General features: G+C 43.5%; 1 protein-coding gene and 1 long non-coding RNA gene across 3 annotated transcripts in view; both read right to left on the bottom strand.

Annotated features, from left to right (window-relative positions):
• PDE8A (phosphodiesterase 8A) overlaps positions 1 to 22216 on the bottom strand; it is a 144911-nt gene that overhangs the window by 119881 nt on the left and 2814 nt on the right. The window contains exon 1 of one of the 2 annotated variants that reach the window (XM_068203835.1): positions 15897 to 16208. The exons of the other annotated variant lie outside the window; for it this stretch is intronic. Within the exon in view, the coding sequence (XP_068059936.1) occupies positions 15897 to 15899 (3 nt within the window). The 5' untranslated portion in view covers positions 15900 to 16208. Of the gene's footprint in view, positions 1 to 15896; positions 16209 to 22216 lie in introns of those variants that run through there. 2 annotated transcript variants of the gene reach the window in all.
• Positions 6921 to 7569, bottom strand: LOC137481886 (uncharacterized). The gene is made up of 2 exons (XR_011003742.1): positions 7514 to 7569; positions 6921 to 7125 (listed from the first exon to the last, which is right to left on the bottom strand). It is a non-coding gene; the product is annotated as an uncharacterized lncRNA (long non-coding RNA).

Consider the following 22216-nt stretch of genomic DNA (forward strand, 5'->3'; position numbering starts at 1 on the left):
AAAAGGGAAGATGGTGCTATGGGTGGAGCCAGGCCCCGGGGCTTGGGAAATCAACTGCAGGCAGACTTTTCCTGGAATATGAATGTAAAATAAACCTTTTCAGTTTCTATATCATATGAAAGTAACTATGCTTCCTTATCCTGTAGATGAGCTGGGAGACTAGATGTCTGCATGTACTTTAAGAGAGAACATGCTGTATTTAAAGCCCTTCAGACACCATGCCCAGGGCAAAACAAGTTACGGCCATAGACAATTTTGTTCCAGAAGTGAAGTACCAGCTCAAGTGCAGCCCAGGTTCAACGACAGACATACAACAGTGTACTCTACCAGAGACCACACACAACCCGATGGCATCTTCACGTGCCTTTAGCTTTTTTCACTATGTCATTCGTAGCTTCTGCTAACTTTATTCTCAATGACTCACAGAGGTGCTTCTCCAAGGTCCTGCCTGTTTTCACTAGCTGAAGAACAGCTCAGAGGCAACAGCAGTTTAGGGAAGGCCCAACTAAATTTCAGATTTAGGAACATGGTGAAAACCAAATATCAGAGACATGACTTTTATCAATAAGCTCCAGCATCTGAAGAGGGGAAAATGACATGTTACATGAGGAAACTGTTTGAACTACTCCTCTGTTTTGTACCATGAAGACTTCTGTGGTCCCCTGGCAGACTCATTGTGTTTCAGAAGAATCCAATTCAGCAGGAACGCACTTGTGTGCATTCAGGACAGCCACACTTTTAACCTTAGTACCTTAACTACATGACAAATGCCATCAGGTCATAATTAAAAACAAAACATGCAGATAAGTGATGACTATGGAACAACAAGAATGGCAAGAAGCAGCTTTTCACTCATATACGTAACAGCATCACTTGATCCAGATGAGAATACCTTGTAAAGTTGAGAGATGCAAAGCCAAAAGTCAGTGCTTTTGAGAAATGTGGTTTTTCAGGATAACCACAGTACTTGCAATGCAGAAATGCTTTTATTTACTTCTCATAATTGCTAGCATTAAAGGCTGGAAAATCAAGTCTTTCCTTCCCCAATGTTTCTGCTACTGTGCAGCTTCAAGTATAAGCAACAGTCACATAAACTTCATCCACCCTATTAATTTAGCTGATCTATAGAGCCTGTTAGAACCAGAAAAAGAAGTCAGCTTCCTGTGCCCTCTCATCACTTTGGACACCCACTCAATATAAACATTTAACAATAAATGAAGGGAAAGGCTTACCATACCCATTTGAAACAGTGGGCACTGTTTGGAGATGGATCTCATCCTCATTCTTTCCTTTACATTAACCATTATTTACTAGATGCCATTAATGAGAACACACTTCTGTGCAGCTAGCAAAAGACTGTGGAAGAACAGAATGCTACAATTCTTACTTGTGCTGTTACGCATAAGTGCAGGCTCCCTTCCTCAGCCCTAATGGATCTGTCAGCAAAACTGCTATTGCACTTTGTTTCTGGTGGCACTGGAGGAGTCAGAGACAGCAAAACTTCATTTTCAGAGCTGCACATTCAGTTTGCACTGCTGACACCTAGAGTTAAGAGTTTTACTTTGTGAAACGAATGGGTCTGGTTTGCAGGTACATTGAGATAAAATGTACAATTCATGGTGTCATTTTAAAAAAAAATCAATATTGGAAAAATCTCTGCTTTCCACTTTGAATGCAAACAAATTCCCACTCAACTAATACAAAAATTAATGTAAATGACAGGCAAATGCTGGGGAGAGTGGAAAATGCTTTGTTTGATAGCAGCATGACAAAACAAGAAAATGTACATGCAGATATGATGTGCATGATCACTTTGCTCTTTTAAAGTTCTTCCACCACTGTCCATTGGCAGGTTATTACTGATTATTTCTACAGCCTGACTTCATTAAAAAAAAAAAAAAACAAAAACCAAAACAAACCCATTTGCAAGATTTTCAGATGAGAACTCACACTGCCTTGAATGGGAGGATGAGACTGAATAATCCCTTAGTAGTTTAATAAAAGCCACTGAAAAATCACTGGGATTATTGTCACACTGAGGAAAATTCAACTAAAGACAAAAAACTGCCCTTTGAACAAGACACTGGCACTGGAATTGTCATGTTTCTCTACAATTTGGAAACACTGGTGCTGAGTTTTATTGCCAATAGAAAAATACAGTTGAAAGTATAGATTTAACCAGAGCCTAAAATTAAAGAGAAGGGGTGAAAACATCAAAATTGTTGCCAATGGTAGTAATTTGTCACTGCACTGTATTGAGTCTGTGGATAAAGGGCCTTTTCCACACTTACTGCTGAAGTGCAGCTCAGGAAATGGTGGACCCTGTTATAAAAAAAAAACAAAAATCATGCAAAATAGCAGAGGAAGCCCAGGAGTGTAGACACTGGAAGATTAGGACTCTGGGGGAAGTGCAAGGTCAGTACAGAGTCAGTAAGGGAGAGGTCAGAAGTGAACTAGCTCTAGGAGACAGCTGGGGGAATGAGAAAGGTTATTTACGGATAATAAGGTTGAATTTCATTCAGGACTGCAGAATAAGAAAGAATGCTAGGAAAGAGCTTGGAGTGATTGTTATCAGCTTCATCTGCAGACAAGTGGGTGCTGGGGAAGATCAAAGTATTTAGAGAACAAAACATAAGTGTCAAAATTTAAAAGGACTGAAAAGACACTATTCAGCCACATCCTCATTCTTCTCACAGAGAAATTACATTGGGTCCTGCATGTTTTTGACAAAAGACTGAACACACTGCCCCCCAGATATCCCCCACTACTCCCTATATCTGCTATCTCCCTCCACATTTCCATAAGCAAAACCCTTGACGTATCAGCAGCGTCCATCCATTTCACACAGACCTTGACGAATTCCCACTGCACATTGTAAGAGTTCATGCATGAGCACTGGGACAGTTACTCCTGTCCAGTCACACAAAAATGCATGCAAAGGCCCAGAGCAAAAGTTTGTTGCCAAAATCCAACTTGGATAATACTTCAGTACCTGAGACATGGGCAGGCAGAATTATGCAGAAGGAATGATGGACTGACATCTGCATGAACAACAAGTATCAGTGGATACTTTGGAAAAGTGTCTGTCCAGCAAAGGCAGAGCAAGCATGACTGCAGTCCTGTGAGCACAGGCAGCAATCTTGGTAAGAGATTACTGTATGTGGTTTTAATTGCTTCTCCCCCCAAGTCAGCTGTATGGTCCAACTGTGTCTTTTGGGCTTCTGAAAAGTTAGGCAATCCTGTTGGTCTCTAGCCCATGAAGGAGGCAGTGGGGAGAAGGAGAACTGTAGGAAATGTGCCAGCACGCAAACAGCTGAATGGACTCTACAACACTAACTACTGACACGTGCAAGCTGTGACAGTTTTTCTCTCCATCCCAAGATATTCTAGAAGAGGAAACAAGGACATATGCTACCTTAGCCCCAAGTGAGTATCAGCATTACACCCCACGAGGGTACATCTGCTTGTTTGTGTATGAGCATCAGGTATCCTGGAACAGGGTGTTTTCAGGTGACACAAGAGTAAAATTTTTCCTGAGACAGCTCATCCCCAGCTCCTGGAATGTACAGAAGTACAGTGAGTTTGTTTTCTGCATCACTTTCCTGATGTCCTGAAAAGCCCCAAAGCAGCTGAGAGCAGGCTGTCCTGATGTCCTGGCCGGCTGTCCAGCTGCTGCTGTTGTGTAATTGCAATTGCAGAACACAGACAGTTGTCTGTACCACTTGGAAATCAGAGCCTTCAAGACAGCCTAAGTCAGCAACTTTTTCAACTCTGGCACTAAAGACATTCAAGTCCAAAGCTCAGATACTTCATGTATATACAAGCTTCATCATCATAACTGGTGTCAGAACAGCTTTTGCAGCTGTAGTTTCCACATCACAGTCTGCACTGCTAAGTGATCAGCAGGATAGACACACTGCTTCTAGGAGAAAATGTACCCCCTTTTCCACTGTACTTTCTTTCCCCTTTGACTACCTTCTTTGCTGTCCATCTGTCCAATGCTTCTCAAGTTTCCCTCAGCATTACACTTTCTCTACTTTGTTTTTGGTGGGCTCTCCCCAGATTGCCCAGGAGCAGCACCTGCTTCCAGAGCAGATGCAGAGTGAAGGTGAGCAGATCTCTGCCACTCTACTTTAATCACTGGGCACAGGCCTTCAGATGCTGCTGCTCTCCCTTCCCCAGTGTCTAATGCTCACCCCTAAGCCATGTCTTTCCAGTGCTTGAACCTGGAGCTGTACACAGCCCAGGGACTGCAGCACCTACAGGATGCAGGAGGCTGCACCTGTATCATCCAGCTGCTCCTGACCTGCTGCCAAAGCAGCCTCCAACAGCTCCTACTGCCTGGCCTCGCCTTCAGTTGACCAAAAATTTGTGGGGAAGGGAGGAACAAAGCACTGTCATCCCCAGCCATTCCCCTATAATTACCCTGTGCTTCACAAGCAGTATTATTTGTCTGGATACACAGGGCCATGCAGCCAGCTGTGGCCATAGAGAATTAGCTGTTCCCCTCTTGGAGAATTTTTCCTTCTCTCTTCCTAAGTATTTTTAAGCCAGCTTGCATTTATTTAGCATGCAACCTTTTGAGTTTGTGATTTACTAAACCACGGATGACAATTGGTCCCTTTAGGTGGAGTGGTATACCCAATTCTTACACCCTACAAGTGCCTGTTGTCCCTGAGCTTCTTATTAGTATTGGATCCTTTTCTTAGCTACTCAGGCTCAGCCCAAAAGTGACCTCAGGACCCTTCAGACTCCTGAATTGGTTCCCAATGCCACAAGCCCCTATATTACATTGTGGCCTGCCTGGATCCAATAAGAGAAAACAAAAACCAAGCAACTTGTGTCCTCCATCAGTAAGTCAGTTTTCTTTGGTCATCAGAGCTGGAAGGACAAGCTCTTAGTCTTTATTGTCTGACCCAGCAGCTAAAAGATCAGTTCAGGCTAATGAGGGAATACTCACTCAAGACAGGCTCTCAAATCCAGACTCCTTGCCCCTGAGCCTCTCCCAGGATCCCACTGTCTCCTGCCCAGTAGCTACCTTCTTGTTTGCTCCTAGTTAACCAGCAGTGCTAGTGGCCAGAAGCCTGCCTGCCTTCCTTCCTGTGCCACCATCCTTAACCCTTCCCAAAGGCAGACAGAAGAAGAATGGCAAAGAGAGCAACAAAAGATGGAGCTAGAAATTCATCCCTGCTGTATGGCAACAGCAGAAGCTGAAAACCTCTCAAAATTAATCTTTAAAACTAGACTGTACACCTGCAAAACAGATGGCTTTCATGGTTGCTGAATTTATTATTTAAGGAACAGATACATCATCCATGGTCATACTGAGGACTGATTTATTATATATTAACAATAGCAAAAAATCCCATGTCCTGGCTGTGAGATTTATGTTCTTAGATCACTGAAACAACTGAAGAATTTATCCTACAAAGTTGTCTGAATGTAACACAGGGAACTCATCTGAATACTTAACAGCTCCTAGCTGTGTTCTCAAGTACATTTCTTTTCTTTGTGTCAAAATAATAACTTTAAATACACTCAGTTATACCTGACTGTGTACAGTCCTTCCCCAATATTAAGTCATTCTGTGGAGCATATATGCAAGCATATGCAAGAAGCTGAACCCTTAATTAACAAAGAGGATCATACCCTACCACCAACAGGTAACCCAGAGACGATCGTGCAATTGAATATATTCCTTTTTCCAGGAATGTTTCACATTCACTCTTTCATTGCAATCAGGCTCTGATTTTCCAGCAATGGCAGAGCATTTATCCAATACTATTCTTTCCAACTATTTTTCCAGCTGTATTCTCATTTCTGTAAGCTCCACCACGGAAGTTGCAGTCCTTGTCTCTTGCCAACGTGCAGTTCTGCATGCAGACAGTTGTAAGGAGGAATGTACAAGAATCTCTGTGGTGTCATGGCACAGCACCCCCAGATCATGGTTCTTGTAAACTCCATTTTATAGCTGTCTGCACATCCAGCTGAGCAGCAGGAAGAGCAACACCACAAGAATTGCAAGAGGAGATGACAACTTAGGGGAGAGATAAGGAGAAACCACACTCAAGGGAGAGGGCAGGTGGAAAAAACCAAGCCATGGAGGTTTTCTGGGGATAGCTATTTAAAAAAAGAGAGAAACATACTCAGGATGTGCTGGGGAGATAAATCTTCTGAGTTTTTGAAAAGGGGAAGGCAGTGCTTGCAGGCTTACTCACCACAGCCCTAACAAACATAAATCTTACTGACATGGGCACCATCCTTCCCAACACATTCACCAGGGCTGGCTGTAGCACAACTATCACGGAAGGATCTGTCATATTAAGCAGAACAGCACTTGGCAGTTTGTGTGAATTATGGTTATGGCCAGCACAGCTGGGTGCTGCAGGGGTTGACAGGCTCTGTAACACAAGCACAATAGCAAGCACTAAAAAAAAGGGGGAAAAAATCTCCAAAATGTTTTGGGAACAGAGTTGAAAAATACTTCTAAAACATGTTCTTTAAATTCATGAGAGACTTCCAAACAGATGGGGCGAGGAATGATCAGCAGATCATTGAGGGGGCTGATCTCATGGTTTAGGTCTGCCTTAGCAAGATCTCCTGGGTCTGCACGTACTGTGCCCAAGGGGGTGGGTTCCTAGTGCTCCATCAACTGGCTTTTTAATCAGTGCTCACTTGAAAGAAGCTGCAGTGCCATCTCTGTCTCCCTGATATAGCTCCAGGCACAGCTCCCCACTTCCTATCTCTGCACATAAAGGCCTCTCACTCTGGTGGCTGCAGGTAACCAGGAGCAACCTTCATCTCTGACATGGCCCAAGTGCCAAACACACCTTTCCCCACAAGCTGAATCTGCTTTACACTTCTGCTTTTGGGGAGTTTCGGAGCAAACCATTCTACACAGTGAATTCATGTAACCAAGCCAAAACAATCACTCTTAAATTCACTACCACAACAAGTATACTAATTTGGACAGAGCAGTTGAAGATATATTCACCTCCTTGCATTCTTGGAAGTTCATTAGGCAAGTGTCAGAGTGGTTTGAGAAGGTCAGGATCATATCATGCACATGACATCTCTTCAGACCCTATGCAGACTGCTTCCCTTTTGCTCAGCTGGTATAAACACCTAAAAGTCACATTTTCCTTTTGGCAGTCTTGGGCACCAAAAGAAATAGCCACTTTTTAAAATAAAGCCAAGTCTTTAAGACTTCAAAAATCTGATCTAAATTGATTATCCTTTTAGAAGGAAACTAAGTAACTCTGCATTTCACAGATTCACAGGGGAAAAGCTATGTGGCCTTTTAGGAGGGGAAGTAAATTGAGAAGGAAAAAAAAAGTATGTACATAACATGGCTATTGTAAGATAATCTCACAATAAAAGTTTTTTCTAAACACAGACACATTTCTTTTTCAGGAAGAACAGCAAATCTCAGAAAAATCAGTCTTTCTCTGGGGAGAAATACATGTATTCAAGAAAAAATATTTCAAGAGAGAACAGTTTAAACTCAGCTTACCTAGTGCAGACTGCACAGACTGGTGCTGCAGAGGGGCAGGCAGTGAGGGCAACTGTGGTTCTCCAGAGGATCAGTTCTGGGCAGCACGAGGATTATTCCCCACATCCTGCACCCAGAGTTGCCACCTTACTTGATCAGTTTTCACTCAGCGCCCTGACTCACCCATACATCACACACAGGTGAGCAAACCTTGCTGCTCACTGCCACCCAGGGGGAATTTTTAGGAAGTTCTGGGAGAGGGATATCAGGAAACTCTTGCCTACCCTTGCAGGTTTTCCCCAAAAATATCAACAGTTATCCTGGACTTACACCTGCCACTGATTAAACAAGGCACCCTTCAGGTCTCTACCAAACCCCCCCACAGAGACTGAAAGAGGAGAGATATAACAGGCCCTGTACACCTGCAATTAATTTCAGGTCTAGGCAGAAGCCCAGTCTCACAGCTGAAACTCTGGGTCCAGCTGTGAGGTATTTCACTGATTGTGTAATGATGATCAAAAAGAAAAACTACAGAAGTAAATAGCAATATAGCAAATTCCATTCCTCATAGCCTTTCCATTCGATTTTTTATTAATATTATAAGCTGAATAACAGAAAACAGTTAGTATACAAGGGCTATTTTGGAAGCACTCTGCTCAGAGACAAACTGTAGGTGTACATACTTCAACTCCTTTCATGTAGATGCTGTTTTTAGAAAACAAACCAGAAAAATGCCAACTATTCTGTCAGCTCAGGTTGTTGAACATTTAAGAATGGAAAAGGGCATTAGCCTACAATGACAGTTAAGGGATTTTCATCACTGTGTGAATTACGTGCAAAATTACACATTCACAGGGAAATCACTGACACACAGGTTTAAATTAGACTGCAAGTGCTTTGTAAAACACATTCATTTTACATACTTACTTGTTTGCTGGCTGTGTTGGCTGCTTCTTAACATGTGGAAGAGAGAAATGAAATTATCACCCAAAGATGGCTCTGGGATACCAAGGACCCTGTGAAAGTGCCTGGGCTGTCACAGCATCCTGGGCAGGGTGGGCAGCTGCAGTGTGAGGAGCTCATCCTGACAGCAGCATAATGGCATCACCTCACTTCAGCCCTCTATACTACATGAGGAATATATAAATACTCAGTGTTTTCTCCTGGCAGCCCTCATTTCTACTTCTATCTTTTTCTTTTAATTTTTCTCACTCTTTTGTCACATGACACATTTTTATTATTTTAATATAGGACCCTATTGATATTGTCAACACACTAAGAATTACAGTTATATTTTCCCATCTGAGGCATTTATCTGGTGCTGCTATTTGAGCTGCCCTAATTAGGGCAGATTGATCCTACCTTTATCCCAGCATAGCATTTTGAGTTAGACCTTTGTATTTACAAGGCACTGGCAGCACTGGGCTTCCCAGAGGCACTGGGGGCAAAATATATCAACCTTGCTCTCCTTTCCAATTGGATTTTCTGAATCTGCAATGTCTTCTCCCATGCAATGAACTTAACAGACAAAGAACAGATGCTGAGATGAAGACTGCAAAAATTATATGAGTAAGAGAAAGTAAATTAAGCAGGACTTTTCTACACAGAGACTGAAACAAAAATAAAAATTCTTTGCAGTGCAGTATATTTCAGACAAAACCTAAATCCCCAGACCAGCTTCCTGTCAGAGTATAAACTGCATATACTTTGGCCATTTTCTCATCAGTTTAAACCAGCATCATATTTGCTACAATTACAGCATATTTACTGATGAAAGCCCTCTGAAAGACATTTTGGGAAGAGAAACAGAATTTTATCAGACCAAATTCACATTGCACAAACAATGTTTTTTCAATACATTTGTGCCCCCAGCATTGTTGAAATAAACCTGAGGTAGCTCCCACATCACAATATTCTTAAAAAAAAAAAAAAAAAAAATGGCAGGAATTACCCAGCTCTTCCTCCACTTGAGGAGAATGTGAACTTCTGATAAAAAGTTTGCTTTAGTTGCTCTGCCAAGTGCTAGGCCCAGAAGTGGGGAGGATTAATAACAGGAATGGGCTGGAGACACGTGATTGAGTTAGCCCTGTTTGCAGTTCAGCTCCTTAGCAAGGTACAGCCTGACCTTAGGTGACTGTGGCTAAAAGGAACAATTATGGAGCTCAGCAGTGGAAAAAAAGGTAAAACAAAAACAGACAGACCGGAGCCATATAACTGAAAGAATTTAAAGTGTTCAGCTAAATTAGGCACATTAGGTTAGAATACATTACATCCAAACTTTGTTAACCACTTCAGTGAGACAAGAATTTCAGAAAAGATTATAGAAACCATGGATTTCTTCTAGAACAGATGCTGTACTGCTTCCTTTTTCTCTTAATAACAAATAAAAGTAAACTTTCTTTTATCTAAAGTTACATGGCCCTATCACAGACATACTGGAACACATCATAAATACTAGTTGATTTATTATTCTAATTCCTTAGAGATGGGAAAATATTGAGTGATTTGCTCTTAATGCCCTGGGACGTATTTGTCATTGCCCAGAAGCAAGGCTGTAATCTGACCTCTTTCATCAAAGTCTCCACCTTTTGAAGCTTCAGTGGTTTCTGGGAAATCCTATATTTAAGACAGTTAGTATAGCCAAGTAAAATTCTGTATTTTTCAAGTGCAACATAACATATGATTGTGCAGCAACACTTTGCCTCTCCTAGAGACAGCACATCTTGATCTGCACCAGTGAAAAAGCTTCAGCTGACTAATGATCATCTAAAAGGTTTTAAACAAAACAGCTTTCTGATAAGAGTGCATTTCTCTGAAGGTCAGTTTATCAGGAAAATGCTAGTAACAGTCAAGTGAGATGACATTTAGTGTAGCACGTTTGCTCCTAGAAAGGAATGTCTCCCAGATTTTTACTAAGGGGGAACCACTGCAGAAAAAGGAGTTGGTGGCTGTGGAGACACATGCAGTGAGTTTATTCATATCTGATGGGTATTTGGGGAATAACCTGACACTTTTGAGGAAGCTCAGAAACCCAGAAAGAACCTTTACACAGCTGTACAAGGAAACAATTCTCATCTCCATCTATTTTCTTAACTCTGCTTGTTTAAAAGACTTCCTAATTCTTGTTTGAGTATGGAACTGTTGGCATTTTCTGTATATCAGTTCAGTTCCTCTTCAAAGAGGCCGTGGAGAGCAGCATTCCTGGTGGGATGGAGAGCAGGCCCAGAGGTGTACTGGTGTGCTCTCTGCAGCCAGATCACCTGGAATGCTTGAGTGCTGGTACCCAGGCAAGGAGCTCTTGGATCAGGAGCAACTCCACTGAAGCCACTGAAGATGATTTTGGTTCTCCATGTGATGTCTCTCAAATGCTGTTTGTGGGCACAGAAAAACACCAGAGACATGGCTTTGGGATACAGTCATCAAACACAGGCATCCTGGGACACTTACAGATACCCACTGCAAGCCACAGAACATAGGCCCGCTGCCTGCTGATCTGCATTGGGGAAAATTGCTAGGATTGAAGGAATTTATTTTGTTCTGTACTTCAAGGGCCTCCCGTGGGCAGGCGGGCGGGCCGGATGCAGCTGGAGCGCTCTCTCCCTTTCCTGGTGCAGAGGGGAGTCAGGGAGCCCAAGCACGGCTGCCCAGAGCCCTGGCATGGGGCACTGCACTGCTTGGGAGATGGCAATCAGGGGGAAAATCCCCAACCCTTCCACAGCCCAGCCAGCCAGGCAGGAAACTGCTGGGTGGCACCCACAGACCCTACTTCTTGCCACTTAAACCAGCTATTTAGTCCTCTTTTGAAGTGTGCTTCACCAGTGTTGAATTGTATGAGTTTAGAACTGGGCTTAGCTAGCCACGGTGGATGGACCCTGACAAAGAGCTTTTAAGCCTCCTCAGTGAGGACAGCTGGTATTTTAAGGAACAGGTTAGGACATGACAATAGCTCCTTGCACTGGTACAACTGGTTACTGACTGTAATTCTCAACAAAGATTCATACAATAGATTCATGTAGCCATAAAATTGAATAGATTTATAGGAAAATTTAGTGTTACCTATGAAGACAAGACAATGCAATGCATTAGCTGGGGTTGGGAAGCCAATTTCACTGGTGCATTGCTCCCTCGTCACATAACTATGATGGAGGTCAGCTCATCCTCTTGGATATCCATCCTGTCTCAGTCAGACAAGAAAGTACTGTGACCTGATCCAACCCATCAAGCCCCAGGAGATACAAGGCAAAGGGCTTCTATATAAGGAAAAAAAAAAGGAGCTGGTGGAGTACAATAAAAAAAAAAAAAAAAAAGCAGGATCAAAAGGAGCGTTTTGTAGCATAGTTGAACTCATCAACACAGCCTGCACAGTGCCATCTTTGGCACATTATCCCACAGTATAAGAACAAAGTTAGATCCAAAAAGACAATTAAAAGGAAACCACACTATCTAGACAGGACATCTCTTCTGCAGAGTACTAATGATTAACCTTTGGAAACCACAATAATTTATCATCGAAGTAAAAAGTACAGTGAAACCCAAAGATCATTGACATGAACCAGAAGCAGCCTCTGGGAGATGTCCTGCCTGAAGGAAAGCATTCAAATACATACAGGACGTAGTCAGGGTCTGGGTATATAATTAGGTTTTGAAAACAAATAATGTTGCACCTTAAATAAAAAGGAAACTCCCATGAGATGAAGCTTGAATACTCCCTGGAGAATACCGTGAGACAGCTCTCAACATACAATGAAAGAGTCACCACAGTCCAGTTTTAGGGAGTCCCTCAGTAAATGCAAACAAGCAAGGTCAGGTAAAAGAATAGTGTTTGAGCTTGGGTTCTCTGCAGAAAGCCTGAGCTCTCTTTTACTGTAAATAGTGTGATCTGGTCTGACCAGTGGCTGATTGCAGAGCACTGTGTCTTGTTAGCTCACCTCTGGCCATAACAGGCAATCGTCACTTGCATGGAAAGGAAAACAGAAGTTAATGGACTAATTCATTCAACCTGTGTTTAAAAATCCCTCACTGTCCATGACTCCTAAGTAAACTATAAAGAAAGGGATCTGATTCCCCTGCATGTCTGACTTTGAGCATACACAAAATGCTGCCTCTTCACAAGGTTATCTTTGATGTAAAGCCACTGAGCACTGGCCACTAACTCTACTTACATCCATTATAGGAACCCCTTGTATAATATGCACCTTACTTCAGTGTGCAAGACATTTGGTTCCCAAAAACACGTTAGGATGGCTGGAGTAACCACTAACCAGACATGCTGGAATGCCTGGAAGTGTCCAAGATTAGTCATTTGGCAGCAGTCTTGAGGAAATGTAGCTTTACATATCCCACTCTGGACAGAGGGTTTAGTGCTCAGGCCCTTCTGGCAGGTCTGAACCTGACTCCTTCCCTTGCAGAACACAGCACAGCTTGGATCAGCTGTGGCTATGACAGCTAGGGCTGGGATGCAACTGCCACAAAAATCTGGATCACTCACTTTGTCAAATCTGTCTCCAGCATATTATTTACTTCACCAAAAGAAAGAAACCCAAACCAAAACAAACCCTATCCCTATGCTTGGCCTTGGTATTTATTTTTTTCTGGATAATTTCAACTTCTGTGTTTGTCAACTGAAAGGAAAATTCATGCGTCGCATACGCATGGGTCAGAAATCTGGTGGTGTTTGTCTATTATACAAGAGATCAAAGATTGGAGAAGTTTCATTCTAACCTGAGGACAACAAAACAAGGCTAGTGAAGAGCAGTGTGCCTGCTCGTCAGCTGTACAAGCTGTACATCCAGGCAAATGCAAGATTGCATTTAGGTGCCTCAGTGCTGGCAGGACTGAGCTGCAGATGCTTTTTTGGTCACTGGAATTTGATGCAGGTCTTGCATGCACCCTCTTTTCAGAAGGGCTGACACCTGCACCTCACTGCAGGGATCCAGTCCCCTCTGTGTAAGGTAAGCTGTTCCCAGGCCACATCCACGCCAGGAATTGTGCACAGCACAGAGCCTGTGCCTCTGACCGGCTGGCACAGCCAAACCAGCAGCCGGGCCTTGCAGCCATGGCTCAGGAAGCCCTCCCAAGGAGCACGGCCAGAGCAGCCTGTCCTGGCTCAGGCTCAGCCTGCCTGACCCTCAGAAGGACCACTCTGCTTGAGCTTAGTGCTGAGCTGAGGCAGAATGAGTCCCACTGCTCCAGAGCAGGAATGCTCACCATGAGACCACAAGCCTGGGCATCACACCATTGTGTGGGGCTGCCATGGCCTGAGCATTTCTGCTCAGGGCTGCAGAGAATGAACCAGTTAAAACATGCAGAAACCAGCAGCTGTCCTGGTTTTCATGTACTAAGCTGCAGAACTGGTGCCAAGGACTCCCGCACCCAGGACTGCACAGATGATATTGCTCCTTCAATGTATGACATTCATGGGGCATTCCTACGGTGAAAGAAACCAGCACGGCCGAATGGATGAATGGAAAAACGAATGGCTTCAAGTTGATCTAAAGGAGATATTTAGTCATGCATGGGAAGGAAAAGAGAGACTAAGTGACCAAAATAGAACGAAGCAATTGGAAACATCTGATGTTTGATGAAAAGAAAGATATTTTCTGGGGTGAGAAATTTAAAAGCCTTGAGTGTTTTGAAAGGGCAAATTATGCATGAGTTTTTAATCCTTTAAATGGTGCCAGGTTATCCAGAATCCACTCCAGAAAGGTTTCTGAAGCAGTTTATTCTAGAACTAAGCCAAAATCTTCAGCCAACCCTGGAAATTCTTATTTAGAGTCAGACTAACATATTGTGAGCTCATGTCACTGTTGGAAAACTGCTCCAGCTGAAAGCATGAGGGAATAGTTTTGCTAAGGAACCCTGAAGTTTAAGCCTTTTTTTTTAATTTGCAATAAGAAAAGGCAGGAAAGGAAATTTAAATCCTTGATAAAAGAAAAAAAAATTATAGGGCTGAGTTACATTTTCTGAGATTCACTACTGTCTTTCCATTTCACAAAGACTGGACAAGTTTCATGCTGTACTGGAAGTGAGGGGTTTCCATTCCATGAGGTTGACATTAGGGCATTTCTCATTCAGAGGTGACAGTTCCACAGTCCTGACCCACAGCACTTTGTGACCACAAATGGGACAAATCCAATTGTGTTGCTCCAGCCAGTGTCCAAATCACACCATTTACCATTAAACATCTCTGCCAAAATGGCATCTCAGACAGTGCACTCACCCCAACCAGTAGGAATTCAGGTGTCAAACCCCACAGGGTGCTATGGGGACACTGTCATAGGCACCAACAAATGGATTTCACAAAGCAACCTTTTTTTAGGCTTTGTGTAAGCTTTTAGGGACATCCAAGTCTGAGGCATCCTATTCATTCATATTTCTGCATCCTCAGCTGTTCTTTTTGTGCTATGAACATTTTGCATTTCTTTCAGTTTTGGGCTGCTTTTTATTTTAACTTGGCAAAAAAGTTACTGGATAAATGACAGACACTACCTTGTGCCTTTAGTAAATCATTGGCAGACATGGGTCAGCATTTGGAGATGAGAGGAACACAATTTAGTGGTAGACTTGTTGGTTTTATGGCTGGACTTGATGATCTTAAAGGTCTTTTCCAACCTAAATGACTCTCTGTTTCTATGTATGGACACAGGTAGGAAGCCAACCAGACAGGATATTACTACCTTTTATAATAAACGCTAATGTTTTTCTCCCATGAATGTCCACATCTTTTTAAGTCACAAGTGTGCTGTAATAAGCAAAAATAAAGTCAAACACTTGTGGTTATATAAAGCTATATGGAAGAAGAAAAGAGAAGCTATGTGGAATCCATGACACCTGGATTTCTACAGGGAGTCTGAAGACAGCATACATTGCCAGCCTAGCACAGAGGACATAGATTTCCCAAATAAAAGCCTAAGAAAATAAAAATCAGTAAATACAAAGTTGATTGCAAAATACAGTATGGGTACACAGATCTGTTTAGAAATTCAGGCCAAATTTAGGAAATTACTGTGGACACAGATAAAATTTCAAAACAGAAATGTATAGCATATTCAAATATGCTTTGAGCAAAGGGGTTGAACTAGATGATCACCAGTGTACCCTTCCAACCTCAACTATTCTATGGTTCTGTAAAATGTTTTGCTTTGGTATTTTCTAAATGAAATGGGTTGGGTTTGATTTTTCTTTTCCAAAATGAAAGGGGACAAACAGAAACCAGTTATAAAGCAACTGCAGGCATTTTCTTTGGGACTGAAAAACAACATTTTGCAAAATTTAAGAATTTTCCTCCTAAGCCTCCTCTATTTTCTCCAAAGCAATCTCTGCTTTTAGTTTTATTAGACCTATGTTTATATTTCATAGCTGAGGGAAAAGGGTCAGAGAGCAAACAAAAAAAAAAAAAACTCACCATTGATCCAGCTCTGCTCTCAATCCCTATTTTCTTATTCACAGATAAACCCTTTCAGATGTACCCCAGTTCCTTCAGGGCTCAAGGTGCAGAACAGGCATCTCTGTAGCCAACAATAACAAACACTAACACCAACTTTGCATGTTTCCATGGCCATGGTGCCCCAGAGACCTCCTCTTTCATCCACACACTCCTCCCCTCCAAAGCTACCTCATCACCATCTCTCTGAGGCTGGGGAAGGAGGGACAGGTCAGCTACACCCACTTACCAATAGATTTTGTTACTAGGGGGAAGAAGAAGACGGGAAGGAAAAAAGGTGTTTCTGTTTTTTTCATTCTTTTCCCTCCTTTCTTATTTGCTCGGGTCTTGTTACCTGCCCCATGTGGTTGCTGGTGGAAGATACGATGGCATTCAAGTGCAGAGAAGCGGCACAGGGAGCACTGTTGCACAACCAGCAGCCACCAGGATCACGCTGCTGTCCCCAGGGCAGCATGGGCAAAACGGAGCAATATTTTCCGATAAACACTAAAACCACTTGCAGTTAAGCCTTGTGCTTAGTCTGGCATTGAGTACATGACATTGGTAGATCAACCACACCAGAGAGTGACTCGGGTCCATTTGGGGTCAATGACAGCTTCAGCCAACCACATGCTCATGGCCAGCACTGCAAAAAGTGCTGCAGAGGCTGGATGGGACTGACAGGAGGGACACTCCCAGGAACATCCCAAGGGCAGAGGGAAAAAAAAATCCCAGGCCTCTACTACAAGCACAAAGGAGCTTCACCACTCCTAGGAGGGAGTTTGGGATTGGTAGAAATGGGGGAAGAGTCAAAGAGTGAGGAAAATACCAGCCATAGGGAGGGGAGGCAGTGGAGCTCAGCTCATCATATCAGCACTTGTTTGCTCATGCAGCAACCTTCAGCACAAAGAAAAGCAAATGTCCATTATAATCTCTCATTTCTGAACTAGTCTCCTGCATATTAATTCCTATTGACTGACAAGTGGAACAGCACACATTGATCATCTTGTTAATCAGGTATTCTTGCAGCAACGCGTGATGCAGTTTAAACAAGCCAGGTTAAGTTCCTTGTGTACACAAGGAAGCTATTATAAGAAAATGTAATGATGAAACCACTTTTTGCAAGAAGCAAGCAGAGCTTGAGCACCTTATATGCTTTGGAAAATTTCACTTCATTTATATCATTTTTCATTACCTTTTTCTTAGCATGACATGGTGGTGTCCCCCAGCTGTGACCTGTTTGGCTTGAAAGTCAAGATTTTGCAAGCCTGACTAGTGAAATCTCCTGAGGCTCTAAGCTTTCAGAGTGCTCAGTACCTTCTTTTGAGGGGGCATCTCTTCTATATAGTGTGTTTTGGTAGTTCAAAATAATGACCCCTCCTGAGGCTGTTGCTCAGATGCACAGCAGTTCTTGGCAGACAGGACTGCTGAGTTACTGTGGTCCTGTAGAAAAAGGTCCTTCTTCCCCATGGCACCGATGGAGGAGACACCAGCACTGCCACAGAGGAAGAGCACTGATAACAAACAGGGCTACCCAGCCCCAGCTGTGCACCCCACTGCTCAGCTGACCCTGTTGCCCAACCTCCCAACACAATTATATTTACAAAAGCATCTGATTTGCAGAAACAGTGCTCAATCTCAGCTCCTGCCAGTATCTGCGGAGACTACACACACTGGGATATTGAAAAATCAGCGCGGTATCACCAGCCTATGCTTCCCCTTTCCCACTTTTACAAGGGTGGCTCAGCCTCTTAGGGGCCATAACTGAATCTTTATGAAGCCCTTGGATGGGTTTTACTGCAAAACAACGCTGAGAATGCACATGCACCATTACACCAGGACAATAGCCTGACGTTAACAATCGCTTCCTGTAATTGTCCGAGGCAGCCTGTAGAACTAAGAATCATCTCATGATAAATCCTTGTTGGTCATTTACCATCATTAATCTATACTGTCAGAATGAATTAGGTGCAGAGAAGCATATTAATTACAATGCAGATGACACTCCAGCTTTAATTATCAGGACTTCAGAGGAACCAGTGCCAGTTAATCAAGCTCAGTACCACAGAGGCTGCTGAAGGAAAGCGCTGTTCAGCTGGTGGCACTGACATCCAGCCTGCAGGGTCTGCACTTACAGTGTTGCCATTCTACCTTTAGTTTTCCAAATTGCTCTCTATTTCTATCCACATTAGTCAGGTCTATGGGAACACTTTTTCCACTGCCTATGACATGCCTTAAATTAGGGGTGACCAGTTCTGTCAATATGTAGCCACCTACCTTTATTTATAGAACATTTCATATTAAACAGCAAAAGCTCCCACTGTCTTTTTATGCCTGTTGCATAAAATTTAGCATTTAACATCTACTTACTCATTTTACTTACCAGCTAAGTCTGCATTTTCATAGGTTGTTGTTTCCATGTCAATATTATTTTATGCCATTTTCTGGAGGGTTAGGATTATGGAATAAACCTAAACATCTGAACGGTTTGTAAAGCACTGGCAGAGCAGCTAGCAGTGTTGCAAAAGCCCCCAAATCCCATCAGCCAAATGTAGCCCTTTTGTTATTGTAGGACCAGAGACAGAAACTCGCAAAGCCCATCAGATTGCTGCCGACAGTCTCCGTGTGAAGTCCAGCAGGCAGGCTGACCGCTCACTCTGGCTGTTACCAGCACCAGGCTCCCGGGGAGAACAGATAAAGCTGTTCTCCACATCTCCTGCAGACAGGACATGAGGAGGTGCACTGTACAGCACAGAGACAGCATGGCAGCAGGAATGCAATGCTGAAGCTGTACAGGTGTTCAGTGAGGCTGGGGATTTCCAGCAGCCCAGACTTCAACAAGCTGGGTATGCACTGCAGAGCCTGGGGCTCACAGAGCCCCTGGGGGGCTTCACTCCGTGCTGCTTCCTGCTGCTGCACACACCTTGTAAAAAACACTCGACTCCTCCTGAAACTGGTGTACAAACTGCAAAAGCCTGAGGAGATCCAAGCAGCCTGTGAAATGTCCTCAAGGAGAGCAAACCAAGGAAATAAGGAGTTACAGAAACAAACCAATAAAGTAAAATTACTGTGGGGAATTTAGTCACCCAGGAGACAGGGAAATTCAAGACTATGGTACCCATGACAACTACTATTTGTCCACAGTGTATGGAACATTAACCTTAACTCCATATACGGAAACAGAAGAAATTATGGGACATATCAGGTATGAATGCATATTTCATGCACAGGGTACTCTTTGAGGGCTACTGTGGAAGCAATAATTAAATTTCCTGACTGCAAAGCAAGTTCATGTACAAGCAGATCTTCTGAGACACAAGTGAACATCACCAGACAGAGCTCCCAGCTCACCCCCATGGCTTAGGCAGGGAAGATTCAAGGTCTCAGTTTGGTCACAGCATTATCTCCTGCCTTGTAAGCTTCTGGCTGCTGTTCAGACTTTGTTTTGAGAATTGCCATGTGTTGATTTAGGAAATGTTGTGATGTTTCTTTCAGTTGTTGGGTCAACAAGGATTCTGCATTTCTTGTATGTTTTCCTTTTGAGCAACTAAAGCAACATTCATCCTTCAACAAGGCAGAAGTCCAGTTCCTGCTGGGTGATCAGTTTACTCGAATGTGAGAACCAGATTATTGCTGAGTTAGACAGCAAACAAGTTATCAAAACCTGAGAGAGTTTTGCACTTGTCTTGAACTGAATTTTAACCCCTGGCTGGATACTGTGGAGTCAGATTACTTACAGAAAGAGCCAAAACCAAAGCAGCCAGATAGACAGCAACTCTCTGGGTGGAACTGCTGTCCTTAAAGTCTCAATTTTTACATGATCTTAGACAATTGCTGACTGGTATATCTATTGTTGCTAATATTTGGAAGACAAGATTTATGAATATAGAAACAAACAGCAAAAGTATAGCAGCTGAGAAAACTAATTGCAATCAGGTGGGAAGGGGGGCTATTGAAACAAAGGGTTTTTAACAATAAAAGTTAATTCTATCTTTTCCAGTGCCAGAGGATACAGAAGCAGACAGTCTGCTTGGCTATGACCTATCACTAGCTGACTCTGGAGGTGCCATGTGCTGTTTCCTCTTTGGGCAGCTAAACCCACGGCCCAGCATCTCCCACATGGAATTTTGCAGTAGGAGCAGGGCCAGATGCTAATCCAGCTCATCACTCTTAATGAAGTGATTTAGCACATCCACGGCACCAACCAGCGTAGCTCAGGTCTGACCTCTGTCACCACTTCACAGGCATTTGGATGATGCCAAAACCCAGCCATGCTCACAGAGGGGCTGCTGGAGTCAGTGCAGCAGCAGCTGCACTCTCTGGGGCAGGCTCAGGTGCTCTGGGGTGGTGGGTGCCTCCCCAGGCTCCCCATCCCTGCTCGGTGCCTCGCACTCGCTGGGTTTGGGGTGCTGCTGCTCTGCCCTGTGGGGCTCCCTGCAGGGGCAAGGAGGGAGCTGCTTCACACAGGGAAACTCTCTTCCCAAGCAGCAGCATCTTCAGGCAGCACCCTGCCAGAGGGCTTCCATCCAGTAGTTTTGGATATATTTAACCCAGTCAAGGCCACGTTTATTTAGCAGCAATTCAAAGTGAGGAGATCTCCCACTGTGAAAAAGGTTGGTATTTCTTTCACCTGCACTTCAAAATAAGAGTGCTCCCATGAACTCCCTCTGCCAGGAAAGCATCTCAGGGCTGTCCCAGCCCACAGGCCAAGCCCAGCTGAAGGCATGGCTGGGACAAAGAGCCCAAGTACACTCTGCACAGCCTGGTTCACACTTGTAGCCTGGACACGTGGTGGGCAGAAAGCAGCAATGCCTCTCCATGGCTGACCTACTTAGAGGTCAGGCTTGCCCAGGGGCTCTGAACCATGTCCTGTGGGCTGCTCACCACTCAGATATGCACTAGTTCACATTCTGCTCACCCTCCTATTTCTTGCTGAAGTCCCTGAAAACCTCAGAGTCAGCTCTGAAACAAAGGCTGATGGCCCCTTACCAGCAACAGCTCACTGGCTTGAAACTCCCCATAGGGCCACAAAAGCCAAAAAGCAACCCATTTTACAGGAAGGAAAAAAGTAGGAAGCCTTCTTGTAAATACCCACTGGGCAGCACCAGAAGGGTGCCAGGGTTAGCCCAGCTGATCAAGAGCCATGTGATAACACCAGCATCCTTCATGCAACATCCTATTCCAGGGAAGGAGAGAACTCCCAACAGCAGTTTCTCCCTTTGCTCTTGGAGGCACAGGCATGCTCCTGCAGCAGGGTTTTCATCACTATTGCAAACCCCAGACCAGTTTCAGGAGGGCTGGGCTGAAATCACCAACCTCACTTCCAGAGAGTGGGTAATAGCCTTGGACTCTTCTCAGTGTGTCTTAAATATGAGCTGTTCCTCAGCAGGAGAAATCAGGATTTGATGCCACACAGAAATTAATAGCTGAACAACCCAAGTCTTGAGAAGTGGCTCTGCATATGTTTTCACAGAAGTCATGGCAGGTTCTGGAATTAATCTGGCCAGAAACCACCACTATATCTACATGCTAACCTGAGTTGAGGCAGGTTTGAATACTGCTGAAAAATCCCAGCCTGTGAATGATTTCCACTTCTGAATCTCTGCCCTGCTGTTTATGGAAAGGCAAAGAAGTACAGTGATGAGGTAAATTTGTCTATGAATGCACTACTGTGCATTTCTACTCTAACAACTTACAGGAATTACTTTACCACCCTTATTTATTGCTAATCAAGCTCAGCACTGGGCAAGGAGAAGGAATAAATTCTGCCACGAAGTTTGTGCTAAGTCATTTTGTCTTCATCACATGAAAGCCATAGCCCAGACAGTCATATTTGAAACCTGTTAATGGTTAGAAATACCCCTTTTCTAGGAGTTTGCTCTTCTTTCTTAGAAGTGCTCACATTTTAGCCAGCACCACTTCTGTAGTTCAGCAAGAGCAGCCCGAGCTGCAGCACAGCAGCAAAGTCTGAGTGCTCAGCAAGCTCCCCTGAACTCCTGTTTGAAGTTTCCTCAAAAGCTGCACCAGCTACTTTGCCAGCTAATCTTTCCAGCCTGCAGCTACAGAGCAAAGCATAGCTGTGGACCTGTGTCAAAGGTACATTTGTTAACACATTTCCCCTGGAGTGCTAATTAACATTTACATCAAGTACTATGAGAGTGAAAAAGCTTCAACACAAACACACACTGCAGGGAAATGTGGAGAATAGTGTACTGTTTGCCCTTCAGGAGCTGGTGAAAATCCAGTTTGTTTTGTAATCTTCTGTTCTCTAAAATCAGATATTTCTTCAAGTTAATAACTAA

This window comes from Anomalospiza imberbis, chromosome 13 (genome assembly GCF_031753505.1).
Source record: "Anomalospiza imberbis isolate Cuckoo-Finch-1a 21T00152 chromosome 13, ASM3175350v1, whole genome shotgun sequence".
NCBI lineage: Eukaryota > Metazoa > Chordata > Aves > Passeriformes > Viduidae > Anomalospiza > Anomalospiza imberbis.